Source organism: Urtica dioica, chromosome 10, assembly GCF_054948205.1.
Source record: "Urtica dioica subsp. dioica isolate 48M chromosome 10, U.dioica_male_clone48M_v1_H2, whole genome shotgun sequence".
Classification (NCBI taxonomy): domain Eukaryota; kingdom Viridiplantae; phylum Streptophyta; class Magnoliopsida; order Rosales; family Urticaceae; genus Urtica; species Urtica dioica.
Genome location: NC_142765.1, coordinates 22837647 through 22853781, shown reverse-complemented (window position 1 = coordinate 22853781; position 16135 = coordinate 22837647). Strand labels below are relative to the sequence as shown.

At 44.9% G+C, this 16135-nt stretch overlaps 2 protein-coding genes across 3 annotated transcripts; one reads left to right on the top strand and one right to left on the bottom strand.

Annotated features, from left to right (window-relative positions):
- Positions 1–472: 472 nt before the first annotated feature.
- LOC149384130 (callose synthase 12-like) lies at positions 473–5926 on the top strand. Of its 2 annotated transcripts, XM_089628101.1 has the most exons (3): positions 508–3902; positions 4262–5368; positions 5474–5926. In XM_089628101.1, the coding sequence occupies exons 1-3, from the start codon at positions 540–542 to the stop codon at positions 5726–5728; spliced, it is 4725 nt and encodes a 1574-aa protein (XP_089484227.1). In that variant the 5' UTR covers positions 508–539; the 3' UTR covers positions 5729–5926. The 2 variants fall into 2 exon arrangements, with proteins under 2 accessions (XP_089484229.1, XP_089484227.1); XM_089628103.1 differs by having other exon boundaries at positions 473–3902; positions 4262–5926.
- Positions 5927–10698: 4772 nt separating this feature from the next.
- CAS (calcium sensing receptor) lies at positions 10699–13182 on the bottom strand. The gene is made up of 5 exons (XM_089627603.1): positions 12626–13182; positions 11644–11836; positions 11376–11517; positions 11153–11284; positions 10699–10979 (listed from the first exon to the last, which is right to left on the bottom strand). The coding sequence occupies exons 1-5, from the start codon at positions 13097–13099 to the stop codon at positions 10742–10744; spliced, it is 1179 nt and encodes a 392-aa protein (XP_089483729.1). The 5' UTR covers positions 13100–13182; the 3' UTR covers positions 10699–10741.
- Between the last annotated feature and the right edge of the window lie 2953 nt (positions 13183–16135).

The following is a 16135-nucleotide window of genomic DNA, read 5'->3' as shown; positions in this document are numbered from 1 at the left end:
ATAAATTATCATTAACCTTTAACACGACTATCCACCTTTTATAAAAGAATCAATTTTTCTTCAACCAAGAAGGAGTCAGTCAATTTATTTGATTAAAATAATGTTTATATGAAAAAAAATCAATGAGATATTGAGATGTATACTGATACTGAAAGAGAAGATGGATAGACCGACCGATGGATACATATATATGTGTGTGCATATATATGTTAAGCTATTTGACACCAGCCCGAATTTGGACGATCCATACGTCCTCTGACAAGTGGACAATTTTAAAGAGTTTTTTTTGTGTTTATTACTTTTGGTGGGGAATCGTGAGGGTCGTGCGTCGGGACAAAAATCATTCCCGTTGTTTATATAAATACCCACTGGAAAATTGCTGATAGTTTCAAAAACCTTCCTAATTTTCGTCACAATGTACTAAGTCAAATCATCAGCTTCGTTGACGAAGTTTCGCGGAAAATTTCCGCGTTGACATAAATAGTGAAAGACCCAGCAAGCCTTCGATCCCAACAGTAGTTCTTTGGATTTGGATCATAATGGCCGATCCGTACAACATAATCCCCGTCGACGACCTGGTTTCTGACCACCCCTCGGTCGTCGCGGCCATGGCGGCGCTCCGGTGGGAGTCGATAGACCTCGTGGAGTGGGTGGCTTTGCTCTTCGGGTTTCAGCGGGACAACGCCAGAAACCAGCGAGAGCACATCGTCCTCCACCTCGCCAACGCCCACATGACCGGAGAGATCTCCGCCGGCGCCGCCGTGGTCCGCCGGTTTCGGGACAAGCTCCTGAAAAACTACACGGAGTGGTGTTCCTTCCTCGGCAAGAAATCCAGCGTGCACCGCAACGGCCGGGACCTACTCTACGTCTCGCTGTACCTCTTGATCTGGGGCGAGTCCGCGAGTCTCAGGTTCGTCCCGGAATGCATTTGCTTCATTTTCCACCACATGGCTACGGAACTGAACGACGTTTTGGAGGGTCGCTCTTCCTCGGTCGTCTCGGGCGCGAACGACCACGCGTTCCTTGAGGGAGTGGTGAAGCCGATCCACGACGCGATCAGGGCGGAGGTCGCCGGCAGCCGGAACGCCACCGCACCTTACAGCGCGTGGCGGAACTACGACGACGTCAACGAGTTCTTCTGGACCCGGCGCTGCTTCGAGAGCCTCAAGTGGCCGATCGACCTCCGTAGCGACTTCTTCGCGGCGGCCGGCCGCAAGGCCGGCTTCGTGGAGCGTCGGTCGTTCTTGAGCTTGTACCGCAGCTTCGACAGGCTGTGGATCGTGCACGTGCTGTTCCTCCAAGCTTCGATCGTGGTGGTCTTGGAAAAAGAAGGGCGGGAAAAGGACAAGCGGGTCGTTTTTTTGCGGGTTTTGTCGGTGCTAGTCACGTGGAGCGGGATGAGGCTTTTTCGCGCGCTTCTGGACGCTGCGACGCAGCACGGCCTCGTGTCGTGGGACACGAAGGCGGTCGGGGCGAAGATGTTGCTCAAGATCGCCGTCGAGGCTGCGTGGACCGCGGCTCTCGGGTGGTCTTACGGGAGGATATGGACGCAAAGGGACGATCTTTCCCGCGTCGCGGTTTTTCTCGCGGTGGCCGCGGCGCTTTACGCCGCTTCGTGGGTCGGGGACTCGCGGTGCTTCCGGGGCGGGGTCTTCGTGGGGCGCGGGATGAGAGAAGGGACATACGACAGAGCGAAGTATGCCTTGTTTTGGGGCGCGGTGTTGGCGACAAAGTTCAGTTTTAGCTACAAGTTGCAGATCGAGCCGACTGTGACGGCGACGAGGACTATGTTGGGGTCGGGCGCTACGAAGGTCGAGTACGAGTGGCACGAGTTTTTCCTTGGCAGCAACAGATTTGTGGTGGCGCTGACGTGGCTCCCCGTGCTGCTCGTGTACCTCGTGGATATGCAGATTTGGTACGCCATATACACGTCCGTGGTGGGCGTGGCGATCGGGCTGTTCGCGCACTTGGGCGAGATTCAATCCACTCGAAGCCTTAGGCACCACTTCCAGTACTTCGCCGGTGCGCTTCAGTTCAACCTCATCCCGCGGGAGCGCGTGTCAAGCGCGTCGAGCGATCTCGGCGACACGGTCCACCGGTTGAAGCTCGGAGTCGGTCTCGCTCATCCCTACGAGAAGCTCGATTCGAGCGAGGGCAAGGGCGAGAAGTTTTGTCTGATATGGAACGAGATCATTGCTATCCTCAGGGAAGAGGACATGGTCTCCGACCGGGAGGTAGAGCTGCTAGAGATGCCGTGTGGCTCGTGGAACGTCGGAGTGATTCGGTGGCCTTGCTTTCTCCTCTGCAACGAACTTCTGATCGCGGTGAGTTTTGCCGCGGAGTTCGCCGACGCCAGCGACGAGTGCCTGTGGCGCAAGATCTGCAAGAATGAGTTCAGGCGTTGTGCCGTGATCGAAGCCTACGACAGCGTGAAGCACTTGGTTCTCTCCATCGTCAAACGTACCGCCGAGGAGTTCTCCGTAATCACGACCTTGTTCGGAGAGATCGACCACCACCGTCTCGAGACCAAGGAATTCACCGCACATTTCGAGATGGCCGCGCTTCCCCGACTCTACTCCAAGCTGGTCGAGCTCGTCGGACACCTGAACAGTCCCGAGAAGGAAGTCGGTGCGGACCGTGCGGTGGTGAACGCCCTCCAAGACCTGTACGAGATCGTCATTCGAGATCTTTTCAAGACACGTTCTACGAAACGGATCGTCTTCGAGGACGCCGTCGAGCTGCCAGAAGAAGGGTTGCACAGGCAGGTCCGACGGCTTTATACCATACTCGCGTCCCGGGACTCGATGCAGAACATCCCGTCCAACCCCGAAGCAAAGCGAAGGATCACTTTCTTCACCAACTCGATGTTCATGAGGATGCCGAGCGCTCCGCCGGTGGAGAACATGAGGGCTTTCAGCGTCCTCACGCCCTACTACGACGAGGCCGTGATGTACGGCAGAGACGAGCTCGCGAAGGCGAACGAAGACGGGATTTCGACTTTGTATTACTTGCAGACCATATACCCCGACGAGTGGGAGAATTTCGTCGAGAGGATTCTCCGGCAAGGAACGTTGGACACACGGAGCTCTGTCAGGCTCTGGGCGTCTTTCAGAGGCCAAACACTTGCACGCACCGTTCGGGGAATGATGTATTACCAGCGAGCTCTGCGCTTGCTGGCCTCTCTCGACTCCCCGTCAGCGGCGACGGAGGCTGTGATGTCGATGAAGTTCACGTACGTGGTGGCTTGTCAAAACTACGCAAAACACAAAGAGGAGCAAGATCCGAGAGCTGACGATATTCAGTATCTGATGAAAACCAACCGAGCCATGCGCGTTGCGTACGTGGACCCGGTGTCCACCGAGCGAGGCGAGAAAGACTATTACTCCGTGCTGGTCAAGTACGACGAGGAATCGGATAAGGAGGCGGAGATCTACCGCATAAAGCTGCCAGGCGCGCTGGAGATCGGAGAAGGGAAGCCCGAGAATCAGAACAACGGGATCGCGTTCACACGCGGGGACGCGGTGCAGACGATCGATATGAACCAAGACAACTACTTCGAGGAGGCTCTCAAAGTAAGGAATCTTCTGGAAGAGTTTGGCGCGGGAGATAAGGCTAGGATCTTGGGGGTGAGAGAGCACATATTCACGGGGCCGGTGTCGACGCTGGCGTGGTTCATGTCGTCTCAGGACGCGAGCTTCGTGACGTTGGGGCACCGTGTGTTCGCCAACGTCCTCAAGGTGAGGATGCACTACGGCCACCCCGACATGTTCGACAGACTGTGGTTTCTCACGCGAGGCGGCCTCAGCAAGGCTTCCAGGGCTCTCAACGTCAACGAAGACATCTTCGCCGGCTTCAATTGTACCCTGCGCGGTGGCTCCGTCACCCACCATGAGTACATCCAGGTAATAACTTCAATTTTTTTTTTTGCCAATCAGGTCAGTAGCTCAATAGTTCACCCTCCTTTTAAAAATGGGTCCAGTTGCTATCTAGTCATATAAAACATTAGAAATTTTTGTAAATAGCCACGAAAATCTATTTACGCAGAGTAAATTTCTAGTAAATATGTGTAAATAACGTTGATTACATCATATTTTTGGTTATTTACGAAATATTTACAAAATAATGGCTAAAATGCAAATGCTTCTGTTATTGGGCTTATATCGCTAAAAATATTTGTTTAAAAATAGTCAAAGTTTCATTTTATTAAAAAAATAGTCCGCCATCATGAACAATGAGTATGTGTATTGCCGTGGGCACTCAGGTAGGGAAGGGAAGAGACGTGGGACTGAGCCAGATCTCGGCGTTTGAGGCCAAGATTGCGAGCGGCAGCGCGGAACAGTCTCTGAGCAGAGACGTGTACAGGCTGGGTCACACCCTCGACTTGTTCCGAATGCTCTCCTTCTTCTACACCACCGTGGGGTTCTTTTTCAGCACATCCGTGTTCATCTTCGCTCTCTACGCCTTCTTATGGTCCCGAATGTACATGGCTCTCAGCGGCATCGAGGGCTCTATGACGTCGCAGAGCAGCAATGTAGTGCTGGCCACGATATTGAACCAAGAGTTCGTGATCCAGCTCGGCCTCTTCACCGTCCTCCCGATGATACTCGAGAGCTCGCTCGAGAGAGGCTTCCTAGCGTCCTTCTGGGAGGCGCTGATGATGCAGCTCCAGCTCTCTTCCGTCTTCTACGCCTTCTCGGTCGGGACGCGGGCCCACTTCTTCGGCCGCACCGTCCTCCACGGCGGCGCAAAGTACCGCCCCACCGGCCGCGAATTCGCCGTCCACCACACCGCCTTCGCGGAAAACTACAGGCTCTACGCTCGCACCCACTTCGCGAAAGCCGCCGAGCTCGGGCTCGTGCTCGCCGTGTACGCGCGTTACAGCGCCGCGGCCCACACCTCGTCTTTGGTCTACGCCGCCTTGACCGTCTCGAGCTGGTTCTTGGTCGCCTCGTGGGCCATGGCTCCGTTCGTGTTCAACCCCTCCGGCTTCGACTGGCTCAAGGCCGTGAACGACTACGAGGGCTTCGTCGCCTGGATTTGGTTCCGCGGCGGCAGCGTGTTCGCGAGGCCCGACGAGAGCTGGGAAAGGTGGTGGTACGACGAGCAACGACACCTGAGGACCACCGGTTTATGGGGAAATATTGCGGAGATTCTTCTGAGCCTCCGATTCTTCTTCTTCCAGTACGGCATCGTGTACCGACTCGAGATTGCAGCCGATAGTTCCAGCTTCGTCGTCTACTTGCTGTCGTGGCTCTACGTCTTCGCGGCTCTTGGCGTGTATGCGCTCTTATTGTGGGCTCGGAACAAGTACGAAGCGAACCATCACATATACTATCGCCTGGTTCAGTTTCTGGTGTTGTTTTTCGGGGTTTTTGTGGTCGTTCCACTGCTGCGAAATTTCACTGATTTTGCCGTGACAGACACGTTGACCAGTCTGGTGGGTTTTGTCCCCACCGGGTGGGGTTTGCTACAGATTGCGCAGGTGCTCCGTGATCGCCTGCAAAAGACTGTGATTTGGGAGACAGTGGTGTCTGTGGCTCGACTCTATGACTTGCTTTTAGGGCTCATAATCATGGCTCCCGTGGCTTTCTTATCGTGGCTTCCCGGGGTTCAGTCTATGCAGACAAGGATATTGTTCAACGAAGCCTTCAGCACCGGACTCAACGCCTTTCAGATCGTCACCGGAAAAAAGAAGCCCCGAAACGAGCCCATCTATGACTTTTTATAAGGTGTATATTCTGAATGTGGTAACACACTGAATCTATTTTTTTTTTTTTTTTGGCTGATATGCTTGTGAATTTGATGTATATAGTTTAGATCACCGTCGTCGTATGAAATGTAATATAGTTTTTTGTGTGATAAAATGTCACACGTCTTCAAAATCCAATCAGAATAAAACCGCGGCTTCAAAAACGGTCACATAATGTGTTTTCGTTAGCTTAATTGGCGGTGTTTATGCATTTGGCTATTTGAGATTAAGTCACATCCAAAATATATCAAGCTACCTCAAGTCAAGTTTCACTGTATTTAACTGAAAATAGTTTAAATAGAATGTGGATGATTTTGCTACAATACAATATATTAATAAAATGTGTTTACGTGAATAGTGTTTCCGTGCTTTTTTAATATATATAATAATATATGATTACTTTTAAGTTGTTACACATTTACTCTCCCGTCAGATTTTGGATATAGAAAAAAAAAAGGTTAAAACTTTGCATGTTACTCTTTCCTCTCGTTTTTCTTCTCCCTCTGATTATCTATCGTCGACTATTCTTCTCTGATAACAACTATATAAAAAAAAAAACATAAGCATATATTTACGAAATAACGAACACTAATCTGAAGAGCTTTCTCTTGTGTATGTTAATTTATGCCTTGGGTTCTCTTCAACATGCCGAATATATAATTTTTATAATTCACTGACAATATGGAAATTTAATTAGCTGAGTTTTCTCTTCCTGTGGCTAAAAACAAATCATCGAACGAAAGAGTTCGAGCTCGAAGAGTTCGTATATGCTTGGGCAAATATGAAACAACCTGGTTATTCATAAGCTTAGTTGTAATCGATGTGCAGCCAGATCAGTCTAATGTCAATGATTCTTGACGAAAGTTTCACTTAATTTACACATGCTCATCAGACTAATTATGTATTGCAGTCCTTTAATTTCTCTCCATGTTTCTTATTGCTTTTGTGGAGAATTTATACCAGGGTTTATATTAGCAATGACACGTGTAAAAAGAGTGTACGTGCTAAATTATGTTTTTTTTTTCTTTTACTAACCCTGGTTGCAATAAAGGTGTCTATAATTCTACATAATATTATTTTCGCAAAACAATAGCAATAATAGTCTCTAGGCACGGTATCTAAATGATTTATTGTTTTTTTTTAATATTCACATATATCACTACAACATCTATTGGCTTTAACCAAAAAGTTTGTCGTTGGTATTATAACTAATTGGAATTAACTGAATATGCAAGATTATCTAATATTAGTGAAATAGTATATATGTGCAAAGTATCAAGTTTCAATAATTTTTGACTACGTGATTAATTTTTTTTTAAATGATAAATTATTTATATAAATCGTTGAAAATTTTAATGACAATGTCAACAACAACAAAATTGACGAATCGGCTAAAGTTCTCGGACAAGGCATCTAGCAAACGTTATAATTCGAATTCTTGAGAGCTTTTCTCATTGATAGTGGATTTTCTTCTAAGGAAATGGATGTAGGTCTCAAAAGAAGTTGAGTCCTAAGCTCGTTGGCAAGACTTCTAGGCAGAATTTGAGTACCGTTTTGAGTACAAGCCCGACAAAGCAAACGTCGTCTCGGATGCCTTGAGTCGGGAGGCGGATCTCACGACAATTAACCGAGTAACTAGCACGATGATGGAGCGAATCAATACGGGACTAGAGGAAGAACCATTAGCCAAGACTATTGTCTCCATGGTGCACGAGGGCAAGACAATGCAATTATGGCTTGATGGCAGAGTACTCTACTCAAAGGAGAATCGAGTCTATGTGCCACGATGGGACAACCTAATGAGGATGGAGCTCATCAACGAGTGTCACAACTCGATGTGAGCAGGAAATCACCAAGTCCCGTACAAGCTTCAACTTCACTGAAGGTGAAAATTCATCAAGTCTTCCATGTGAGCCAACTTAAGCCATACCATGAAGACCCATCAAGAGGGATACCGACGAGAGCACCAACAACTGCGATTACTTCGTGCGACAAAATCGTTGAAGAGTAACTAACAGATCGAACTATTACAAGGCGCGGGATCCAATACTACATAGAATACTTTGTCAAGTGGAAGGGCTTAACGGAGACTAAAGCCTGTTGGAAACACGAAGATGCATTTTAACATTCCAAGGAACTCATCCAACAATTCAAGACTAACGACGCGGCAAGGGCGTCACGTTATTAGATAGGGGAGAACATCACGCGCCTACTAAAGTTAGCTCAAGACGGCCATCTTGGCCCAATGGAGCTCACAAGCATATGGAGGTTGGGCCCAAGCAACATTCTGACCCAAGAGACAACAACGCACAAGGAGCCATTTTTCCAAACACATTCTAGAAGACTCTACAAGTCTCTCAGCGGAATCATCTAGAAGGTGGTCCAAGTTTGTATCTCCTAGAGAACATGCTAGAAGAGACATTTTTGTATAAAAAAAAATCTTAATTCTCTAGAGTCTTCAATATTTGTTAGTCAACTTTATAAATAGGAGCGTCATTTCATTTTATTTGCAAGACATACAAAAATTTGAGCAAGTCATAAATCCTTCGTTTCATTTGTAAGGTATTCATAAATTTGAGCAAGCCATTTATCCTGAGTATTAATACAAAGTTTTTGCATTCAAACACTTTCGCACGGTTAAGTCCAGCAAGCTAATAAATAAATTTAAAAAATTAAGTAGAATGCAATAAGAAAAAGAAATAATAAATAAATTAAAAAGAAAATAACATTAAGTAATTCATGTGATAAGTGAGAAATTTGTGAGGAAAAAAAATATAATAATTTTTATTGAGAAATTGAAAAAAAAAACATTAATCTTTGAGCGGTCGGGTGTAAAGGTGTCAAAAGGGTCGAGCCGAGTCGGCCCTGCCCATTTTTTTAAGCCTAAAAGAGGACCCGACCTGGTCCTTTTTTTTAAGCCAAAAAGAGGTCTGGGCCCGGCCCGACCCAAACCTTTTTATTGAAGGGCCGGGCCTAGCCGCGCCTATGGAATATGACCTTAGGATCAACCCATGACCAAGCTCTCGACCCTCAGAGCTGAGCGCAGGCCCGAGCTTGAAAATGGATTAAATTGGGCCTTAAAAAGTCCAAACTATAATGATAAAAGAAATATTAAAAAACGTATTTTTTAAAATTCAAAATAAACACTTTTAATCAAAACAACAAAAAATGTAGTAAAAAATATTTATATCATCAATAATAAAATTGGGTGTATGTGTCAAAAGTACTTTTTAAACATAAAAAAAAAAAAAACATAAATTTTAAACAAAAATAAGTTAGTAATTTTATTTAAAATGAGTTGGGCCCGAATCGAGTCTAATTAGGACCAGAGCCGGGTCTGAACTAGAATTTTTTGAGGCCCCAAGCCAGACTTGAAAGCTTATACCATAAGGCCTAGCCGGTTAGCCCGTGGCAGTCCGGTCGGACTCAATTGACACCACTAGTCCGGTTAGTCCGTGACGATTAATATGAATCTTTCATGATTTTTGTGTGGTTTGTTCGTCAGCTGCACAAAAGGCCTCGATTTATGTATGTTTGTTTTAAAATTTTAATCATGTGTGTATTAATAGTTAAAGAGATTTATAACTAACTAGGCCACCTAAAACGTTTGGTTTGTGATCTAGCATATGTTTGGAGATTTTTAGGGAAATAGCCAAACGTATTAGGTGGCCTAATATTTTTTACTTTTTTGTCCTTCAATAATTAATTTAGTTTTTTAAAATCAAGTTTTTTTTTTTTCCTTTTTTTGTGCATGTTAAATTCTTATTTTGTAGAAAGTAGTTACCAGATTTTTGTATCCACGTTATCTCTCTCTCTCTCTCTCTCTCTCTCTCTCTCTCTCTCTCTCTCTCTCTCTCTCTCTCTCTACAAAATAGGAATTTAAAAAAAAAATAGTCGGCCCTGGTCCTCTGCGGCGCAAACAGTCGGCCCTGGTCCTGCGGGCTCACTGAAGGCGGTCCTCGAGGCGGTCGCGCAAGCGGCGGGCGTCGAGGTCCCTCTGGGAGGAGACGGACTTGGTGACGCGGAGGACGCGGGAGACGCGGGCGCGGCGGCGGTCGGCGTCGAGGAGGGCGAGGCGCTTCTTGTCGGCGGCGGCGCGCTTCTGGTGGATGGTGGCGCGCACGCGCTCCTTGTACTTGGTCTCGCGGGCGGCCTTGCGCAGGAGCGTCTGGGACGACCGCTCCCCGAGGGAGGCGCGCCGCTGCCGGTGGGCCCGCAGTAGCGCCGTGCGGTTCTCCTCCGCCTGCTGGATGCGCGACTCCACCCGCGACTCCAACCGCTGCCTTTCTCTTTCTCTCTCCACAAAACCAGATCTGAGTTTTTTTTTTAACCTTCAACATGCCAAGATTTCTTCTTCATATTTTTTGACAATTAACGTTAATTTTCGTTAATAGTTGTTAATTATTGTTAATATGAAGACGTCTTCATCTTCTTCGACAAGCTTCATCATGTTCTTTGGATTTTTTTTTTTAACTCGTATATTTTCAATATCATTTTTTTCGGAAATTAATATACGTGATTTAGGGAGGAAGTTTTCAAAATTGACAAATTCTAATTACCATGTTTCTTTTTTAAAATATGCAGTTTTTTTTTTTACAATTTCCTTATATTTTCATTACTTCTGTTTGTATAAATAAAATGGCAAATTAGTCTAATAAATATTGCCACCTAAGCTTATTGGTTATTTCCCTAAAAAATATGAAACATAGGCTAAAAACAAAATCTATAAGTTTCAGATTGGCTATAAATCTACACTACCCATAGTTAAAACAATTACAAAACGAACTTACCATCGACGTCTCAAAACAGGACTAAACAAACTTGGAAGACTATCGTTTGAGTAATATAATAATTTTATACACCACACAAATACCCACAACCCAGTCACAATCTAATTTTTTTTTTTTTTAAACACATAATGCTTTATGCACATTGAGAACAGAACTCGGTTGTTTTTTTTTTTTTTTTTTTTTCAGGATCAAACACTTGTCATTACGGAAGCAGTTTTTGGGCGGACGAGGGCGTGGAAGCCGTAGTTCCGAATCGTCTGCCGGCGGGAATGACTTTCGAGGGTGAAAAGACTTCGGCGAATGAGAAGTTGTAAGAATCGGTCCCAAGGCGGCTCTGAAGCCAGCCTCGTCCCCCGGAGAACCCATCCGCCACCACCCAACACTTGCTCAGCCCCAGACTCGTCAGCGTCTTCGCCACCGTCTTTGCTGAGTCAGCGTATCTGACACATTTCGGTCCACAAGTTAGTTTTTTTTTTTGGTATATTCTATGAACATGACTAAAATACCACAAAACTACTAGTTTGAGTAACCGTCTTTTGCTCGTAAAATAAGTTTAGGGACCAAAATGTCGCAAATAATGAGAGAAGAAATGGGTTAAAAAAAAAATACTGACGAGTCCAAGATGATGACGTTTGAGCCTTTGTTGACTCTTTTGAGGTAATATATTTTCAAGGCTGCGATTTCTGCTTCCAATTTCTTAACGTTTTTGACAAGACCTTTCAACTTGCTAGGTGTTTCTTCCAAGCTGAATAAATAAAAGAAAAGAAAAAAAAAATCAGAAGAAGAGTATGATATGATCTGGGATAGCCAAAATTACTGATCGAGAGATTACTCACGGGACGGAGATCAATTTGCTCTTGGCACTAGAAGGAAGGCGGGGAATTCCGGCCTTGTCCTTGTCTTTGTCGGTTCGAATGTCAACCAAAACGTAATTCTTCGTTGATATGAGATCAAGCGTTTGAGCCGGGGTGAGATCACCTAAAAATAAAAAATAAAAATATAAGACATTTAGCGAAATCCTCGACGATCCCACATTGAAAAGAGAACGAGAAGTGACGGACAGAGAGAAATTATGATGGGATTCGAAGAGAAATGATCAACAACCTCGGTAACCTCGGAGGCCAAAAGAAATGGCGGACCATAGAGGTGGGAAAAGGAAATAAGCAACGACCAAAGCTCCGGCCGAGCCAGCGAGAGTGAGCGGCTCTGCCGAGAAAATGGAATCCATGGCCGATGAAGCGATCGGCTTTGCAACGTCGATCACCTTCCCAGTCTGCTGTGCTGCCCCGGCTACAGTCTTTAATAGAAAAAAGAGGAGAAAAAAAAAATTAAAAGAAATTGTATTAGCAGCACTGTGGCATTTGTGGAATTGTATAACACAATCAGTATCTTTCTCAAATTTATCATACAGAATTTCCCCCGAGGAAATTCAGTTCATTATAAAGCCAGGACACAGAACCAGGTAGGGATGAGAATCACACTGACTTTCTTTCCATAACAATGCATTTTTTTTTCTCCCTGGCATTTTTGTTTCTAAATCAAATCCAGCACCTGACAACTCAAAATATATTTACAAACTTAAATAATTTATTCATAACGTTTTAGTTTTTACCATTAAAACAAATTTTCACTCTACCAATCTAAATTTGCAGTTTTTTTTTTTTTTTTATTAAACAACATAAATTAAGGAGTTTCTTCACTAAAATTAACGAGTAACAGATTTTATTAAGAATAAGCTTCTCATTTGAAAAAGAAATAAAAAAAAATAAAAATAATATAAAGACCATTTTGCTAAAACTTCCTTTAAAGACTTAAATATCATGTAGCACAAAAATTCAAGTAGCGTAAAAATTAGTGTATAAAGACCATTTTATTAACGAGTAATAGATTTTATTAAGAGTAAACTTTTCATTTGAAAAAGAAAAATCATGACCATTTTTCTAAAAAAAAAAAAAAAAAAAATCACCTTAAAGACTTAAATATCAAATAGCATACAGAGAAATAAATAAAAAAAAAAATAATGTTTTCCCAAGATAAATGTGGCAAATTAACATTAAAATAAAAATAAAAAAAAAAAAAATTGAACCTTGGCGGCGGTGAAAACCGGGGTGGTATCGACTCCGGCGCTTTGAATGGCCTCCTGAGCTTTCTTGGAAGCCTCGGAGACGACCGGAGAAGCGAGCTTGAAAGCCTCCTCTCCGGCCCGTTTGGCGATCGGCAACGCCGCTTCGACGGCGGGCCTCAGAGCAGCGACCACCGCGTCGACCACTCTCCCCGTCGTGTCGAACACGCTCGCCCCCACTTGCTGAGCCTGCTCGATCGAGCTCTCCACCTCCGTCAGAGAAGACACGATCTGGTCCTTGGAGAAAGCCACGGCCTTTGCTTCGTGCCACGTCGTTGCTGCGACGAGACCCCCGAGAAGTGTGAGCGTTGTCGAAGCCGGGAATGAGACCGAAGAAGAAGCCCTCCTCGGCTTGGGATTCGGTAATGACGATGAAATTGAGAGTTGGGTTTTTCTTGGGGTGGCTATAGCTCCTCGGACGGCCATTTGCATTGCCATCTTTGCGAATCGCCGGCCACCGCTGAAGAATGGAGAGAGAGAGAGAGAGAGAGAGAGAGAGAAAGTTGTGATCAGGAATCAGTGGGCTAAAATCTTGACGAGTATTGGCCGTCGATGACAAAGCCTTTGCTGATTGGTCAGTGGTGGTCCTACTCCTTCCAATGTGGCAATTTTATTCAGTAAATATTGTTTTTTATAGCTTTTTTTTTAATGTTTAGAATTTTTACAAAATAGCTTTTTTTTTTTTTTTTTTTTAAGTTTTAGACGGTCTTCTTTTTTCTCTTCTTTTTTTCTTTTTTTTTTTATGCATACTGTCTTTTTCTAAAAATTGATTTATTATCTTGGGTTTTATTTAACATTATTTACTTATTGTTTACGATTTCATTAGTAAGGAAAAAAAAGAGATTTATTAGTATCTAGCCTCTATTAAGAGGAGAGATTAAAATAGTAGTCAAATTATCAATTTATTTTAAAATATAGTCAACATTGATTAACGTCCCAAAATATCATTCTTTTCCACACTCAAACACCACACCCAAATACTCAAACACCACACCCAAATACCCAAACACCACACTACAATCTTCCTCTCCAATTCCCCGTTGCCGGTGACCAAGAAAGAGCTTCGAACTCGATCGCCACCGCCTCGTGTCCCTTTCGGAGAAGCTTGCACCGGTTCTCTTCACAGGTGGTTCCTGAAGATTTAGGGATTCAGAGAAAAAGATGAAGTCTGAATTGATGAATTACAGAATAGAATAGTCTGGGTATATATAACCCTAATACAACCAAAAAAGGAAATAAAGAAAAAGGGAAATAATCATAAATACAATAATAATAATAATGACTAATATATTATATATATACGCTAATATCCCCCCTCAAACTCACGATGCTACAGCAATAAGCATTGAGAGTTTGTCAACTAAGAAGCGGAAGCGCGAAGTGGAATGAGCCTTCGTGAATAAATCGGCAATCTGAAGTGAAGAGGGAACATATGGCAATGTGATTGTACCAAGCTGTAGATGATGGCGGGTGTAATGACAATCAATCTCAATATGTTTGGTTCGCTCATGAAAGACCGAGTTACGAGCAATCTGAATGGAACTCTGATTATCACAGTATAACGGCGTAGGATGATGAAGAGTGACACCCAGATCAGCAAGTAACCAGCGTAACCAAACAATCTCACATGTAGTCGTAGCCATAGCGCGATACTCAGCTTCAGTGGAAGAGCGAGAAATAACATCCTGCTTCTTGCTCTTCCAAGAGATGAGTGAATCTCCAAGGAAAACACAGAATCCAGTGGTGGACTTGCGATCCGTAAGATCACCAGCCCAATCAGCATCAGAGTAAGCGCGCAACTCCAATGAGGACGAGGAGGGAAATAATAGACTCTGAAACTTAGTACCACGAAGATACCTGAGAATGCGCAGAACAGCAGCCCAATGAACTGTGGTAGGAGCTGTGACAAACTGACTGACAATATGAACAGCATGCGCAATATCAGGACGAGTAACTGTGAGATAAACCAAGCTTCCAACCATCGTGCGGTATAGACCGGGATCGGGCAGAGGAGACCCATCAGATGGAGAGTAGCGTGCATTGGTTTCAAGAGGAGTATCAACGATTCTGTTGTCAGTGAGACGAGCGCGCTCAAAGAGATCTGATATATACTTTGACTGAGATAAAAGGTAGCCCTTCGGAGAAAAAGCCACCTCTATACCCAGAAAGTAACGCAACGAACCCAGATCTTTCATAGCAAAACACCGAGCCAAGTCAGACTTCAACGATTCAATCCCATCATAATCATCGCCGGTAATAATCATGTCATCAACATACAAGGACAAGAGGATACGACCTGTACTTGTATGCTTGACGAACAAAGCGGAGTCGTGCTGACTAGGAATGAAACCAAGGGAGGTGATCACAGTGGAGAACTTCTCAAACCAAGCTCGAGGAGCTTGTTTGAGACCATAAAGGGCTTTGCGCAGCTTGCACACATGACCGGGCTGATGCGCGACACCAGGAGGGGGTGTCATGTAGACCTCCTCGTGAAGATCACCATACAAGAAGGCATTCTTCACATCCATCTGAGATATCTGCCAACGATGTACGGAAGCCACAGCGATCAGAGCGCAGATCATCGTCATCTTTGCGACTGGTGCAAAAGTCTCTTCGTAATCCATACCATACTCCTGAGAATAGCCTTTAGCAACAAGACGGGCCTTGTACCGCTCCACGGACCCATCTGATTTGGTCTTGATCTTATAGACCCAACGAGAACCGATGGCCCGCTTCCCTGACGGCAACAGTACGAAGTCCCAAGTGTGGGTTTGATGCAGAGCAGTGAGTTCCTCAGCCATAGCAGTCTGCCAAAGGGGGTCAACAACAGCCTCTCTATAGGACAAAGGCTCAGACAAAGAGTGAAGAGACACGAGAAAGGAAACAAAAGATGTAGAGTATGACGAATAGGCAAAATCGGGAAGTTTAGTGGACTTACGAGGACGGGTGGACTGACGCAGAGGAGGATGATCCGCAATCTCAAGTGATGGCTGAGCAGTCGTAGCAGGAGGAGTCAGAGGCGTGTGTGTCTCAGGAACCAAAGTATCAGTGTGTACAACCTCATCGGTGTCAATATCAAAAGGATCAATGCGAATAAGATCATTCTGAGTCATGTTATGAGAACTAGCGGGAACAGAGAAGAAAGGAATATGCTCTAAAAACACAACATGACGAGAGACATACAATTTCTGACTGACCGGATCAAAACAACGATATCCCTTTTGACCAACACCATATCCCAAAAAGACACACAAGGCAGACTTATGAGACAATTTATCGCGCTCGACGTGAGGTCGGAGAACGAAACAAGTGGAACCAAAAACACGCAAACAGGCATAATCAGGGACTTTTCCAAACAACTTTTCGAAAGGGGACAAACCTGAATTATGAGAGGTTGGGATTCTGTTTATGACATAGGCAGCGGTATGGATAGATTCCCCCCAAAAAATACTAGGAACCTCGGCAGACAGGAGA

Coding starts and splice junctions, on each gene's coding strand:
- LOC149384130 (XM_089628103.1), top strand. CDS start 540: ATGGCCGATCCGTACAACATAATCCCCGTCGACGACCTGGTTTCTGAC. Junction 3,903..4,261: donor CCCACCATGAGTACATCCAG/GTAATAACTTCA, acceptor GTGGGCACTCAG/GTAGGGAAGGGAAGAGACGT.
- CAS (XM_089627603.1), bottom strand. CDS start 13,099: ATGGCAATGCAAATGGCCGTCCGAGGAGCTATAGCCACCCCAAGAAAA. Junction 11,837..12,625: donor CGGTTTTCACCGCCGCCAAG/GTTCAATTTTTT, acceptor TTTCTATTAAAG/ACTGTAGCCGGGGCAGCACA. Junction 10,980..11,152: donor AACGTCATCATCTTGGACTC/GTCAGTATTTTT, acceptor GAAATGTGTCAG/ATACGCTGACTCAGCAAAGA.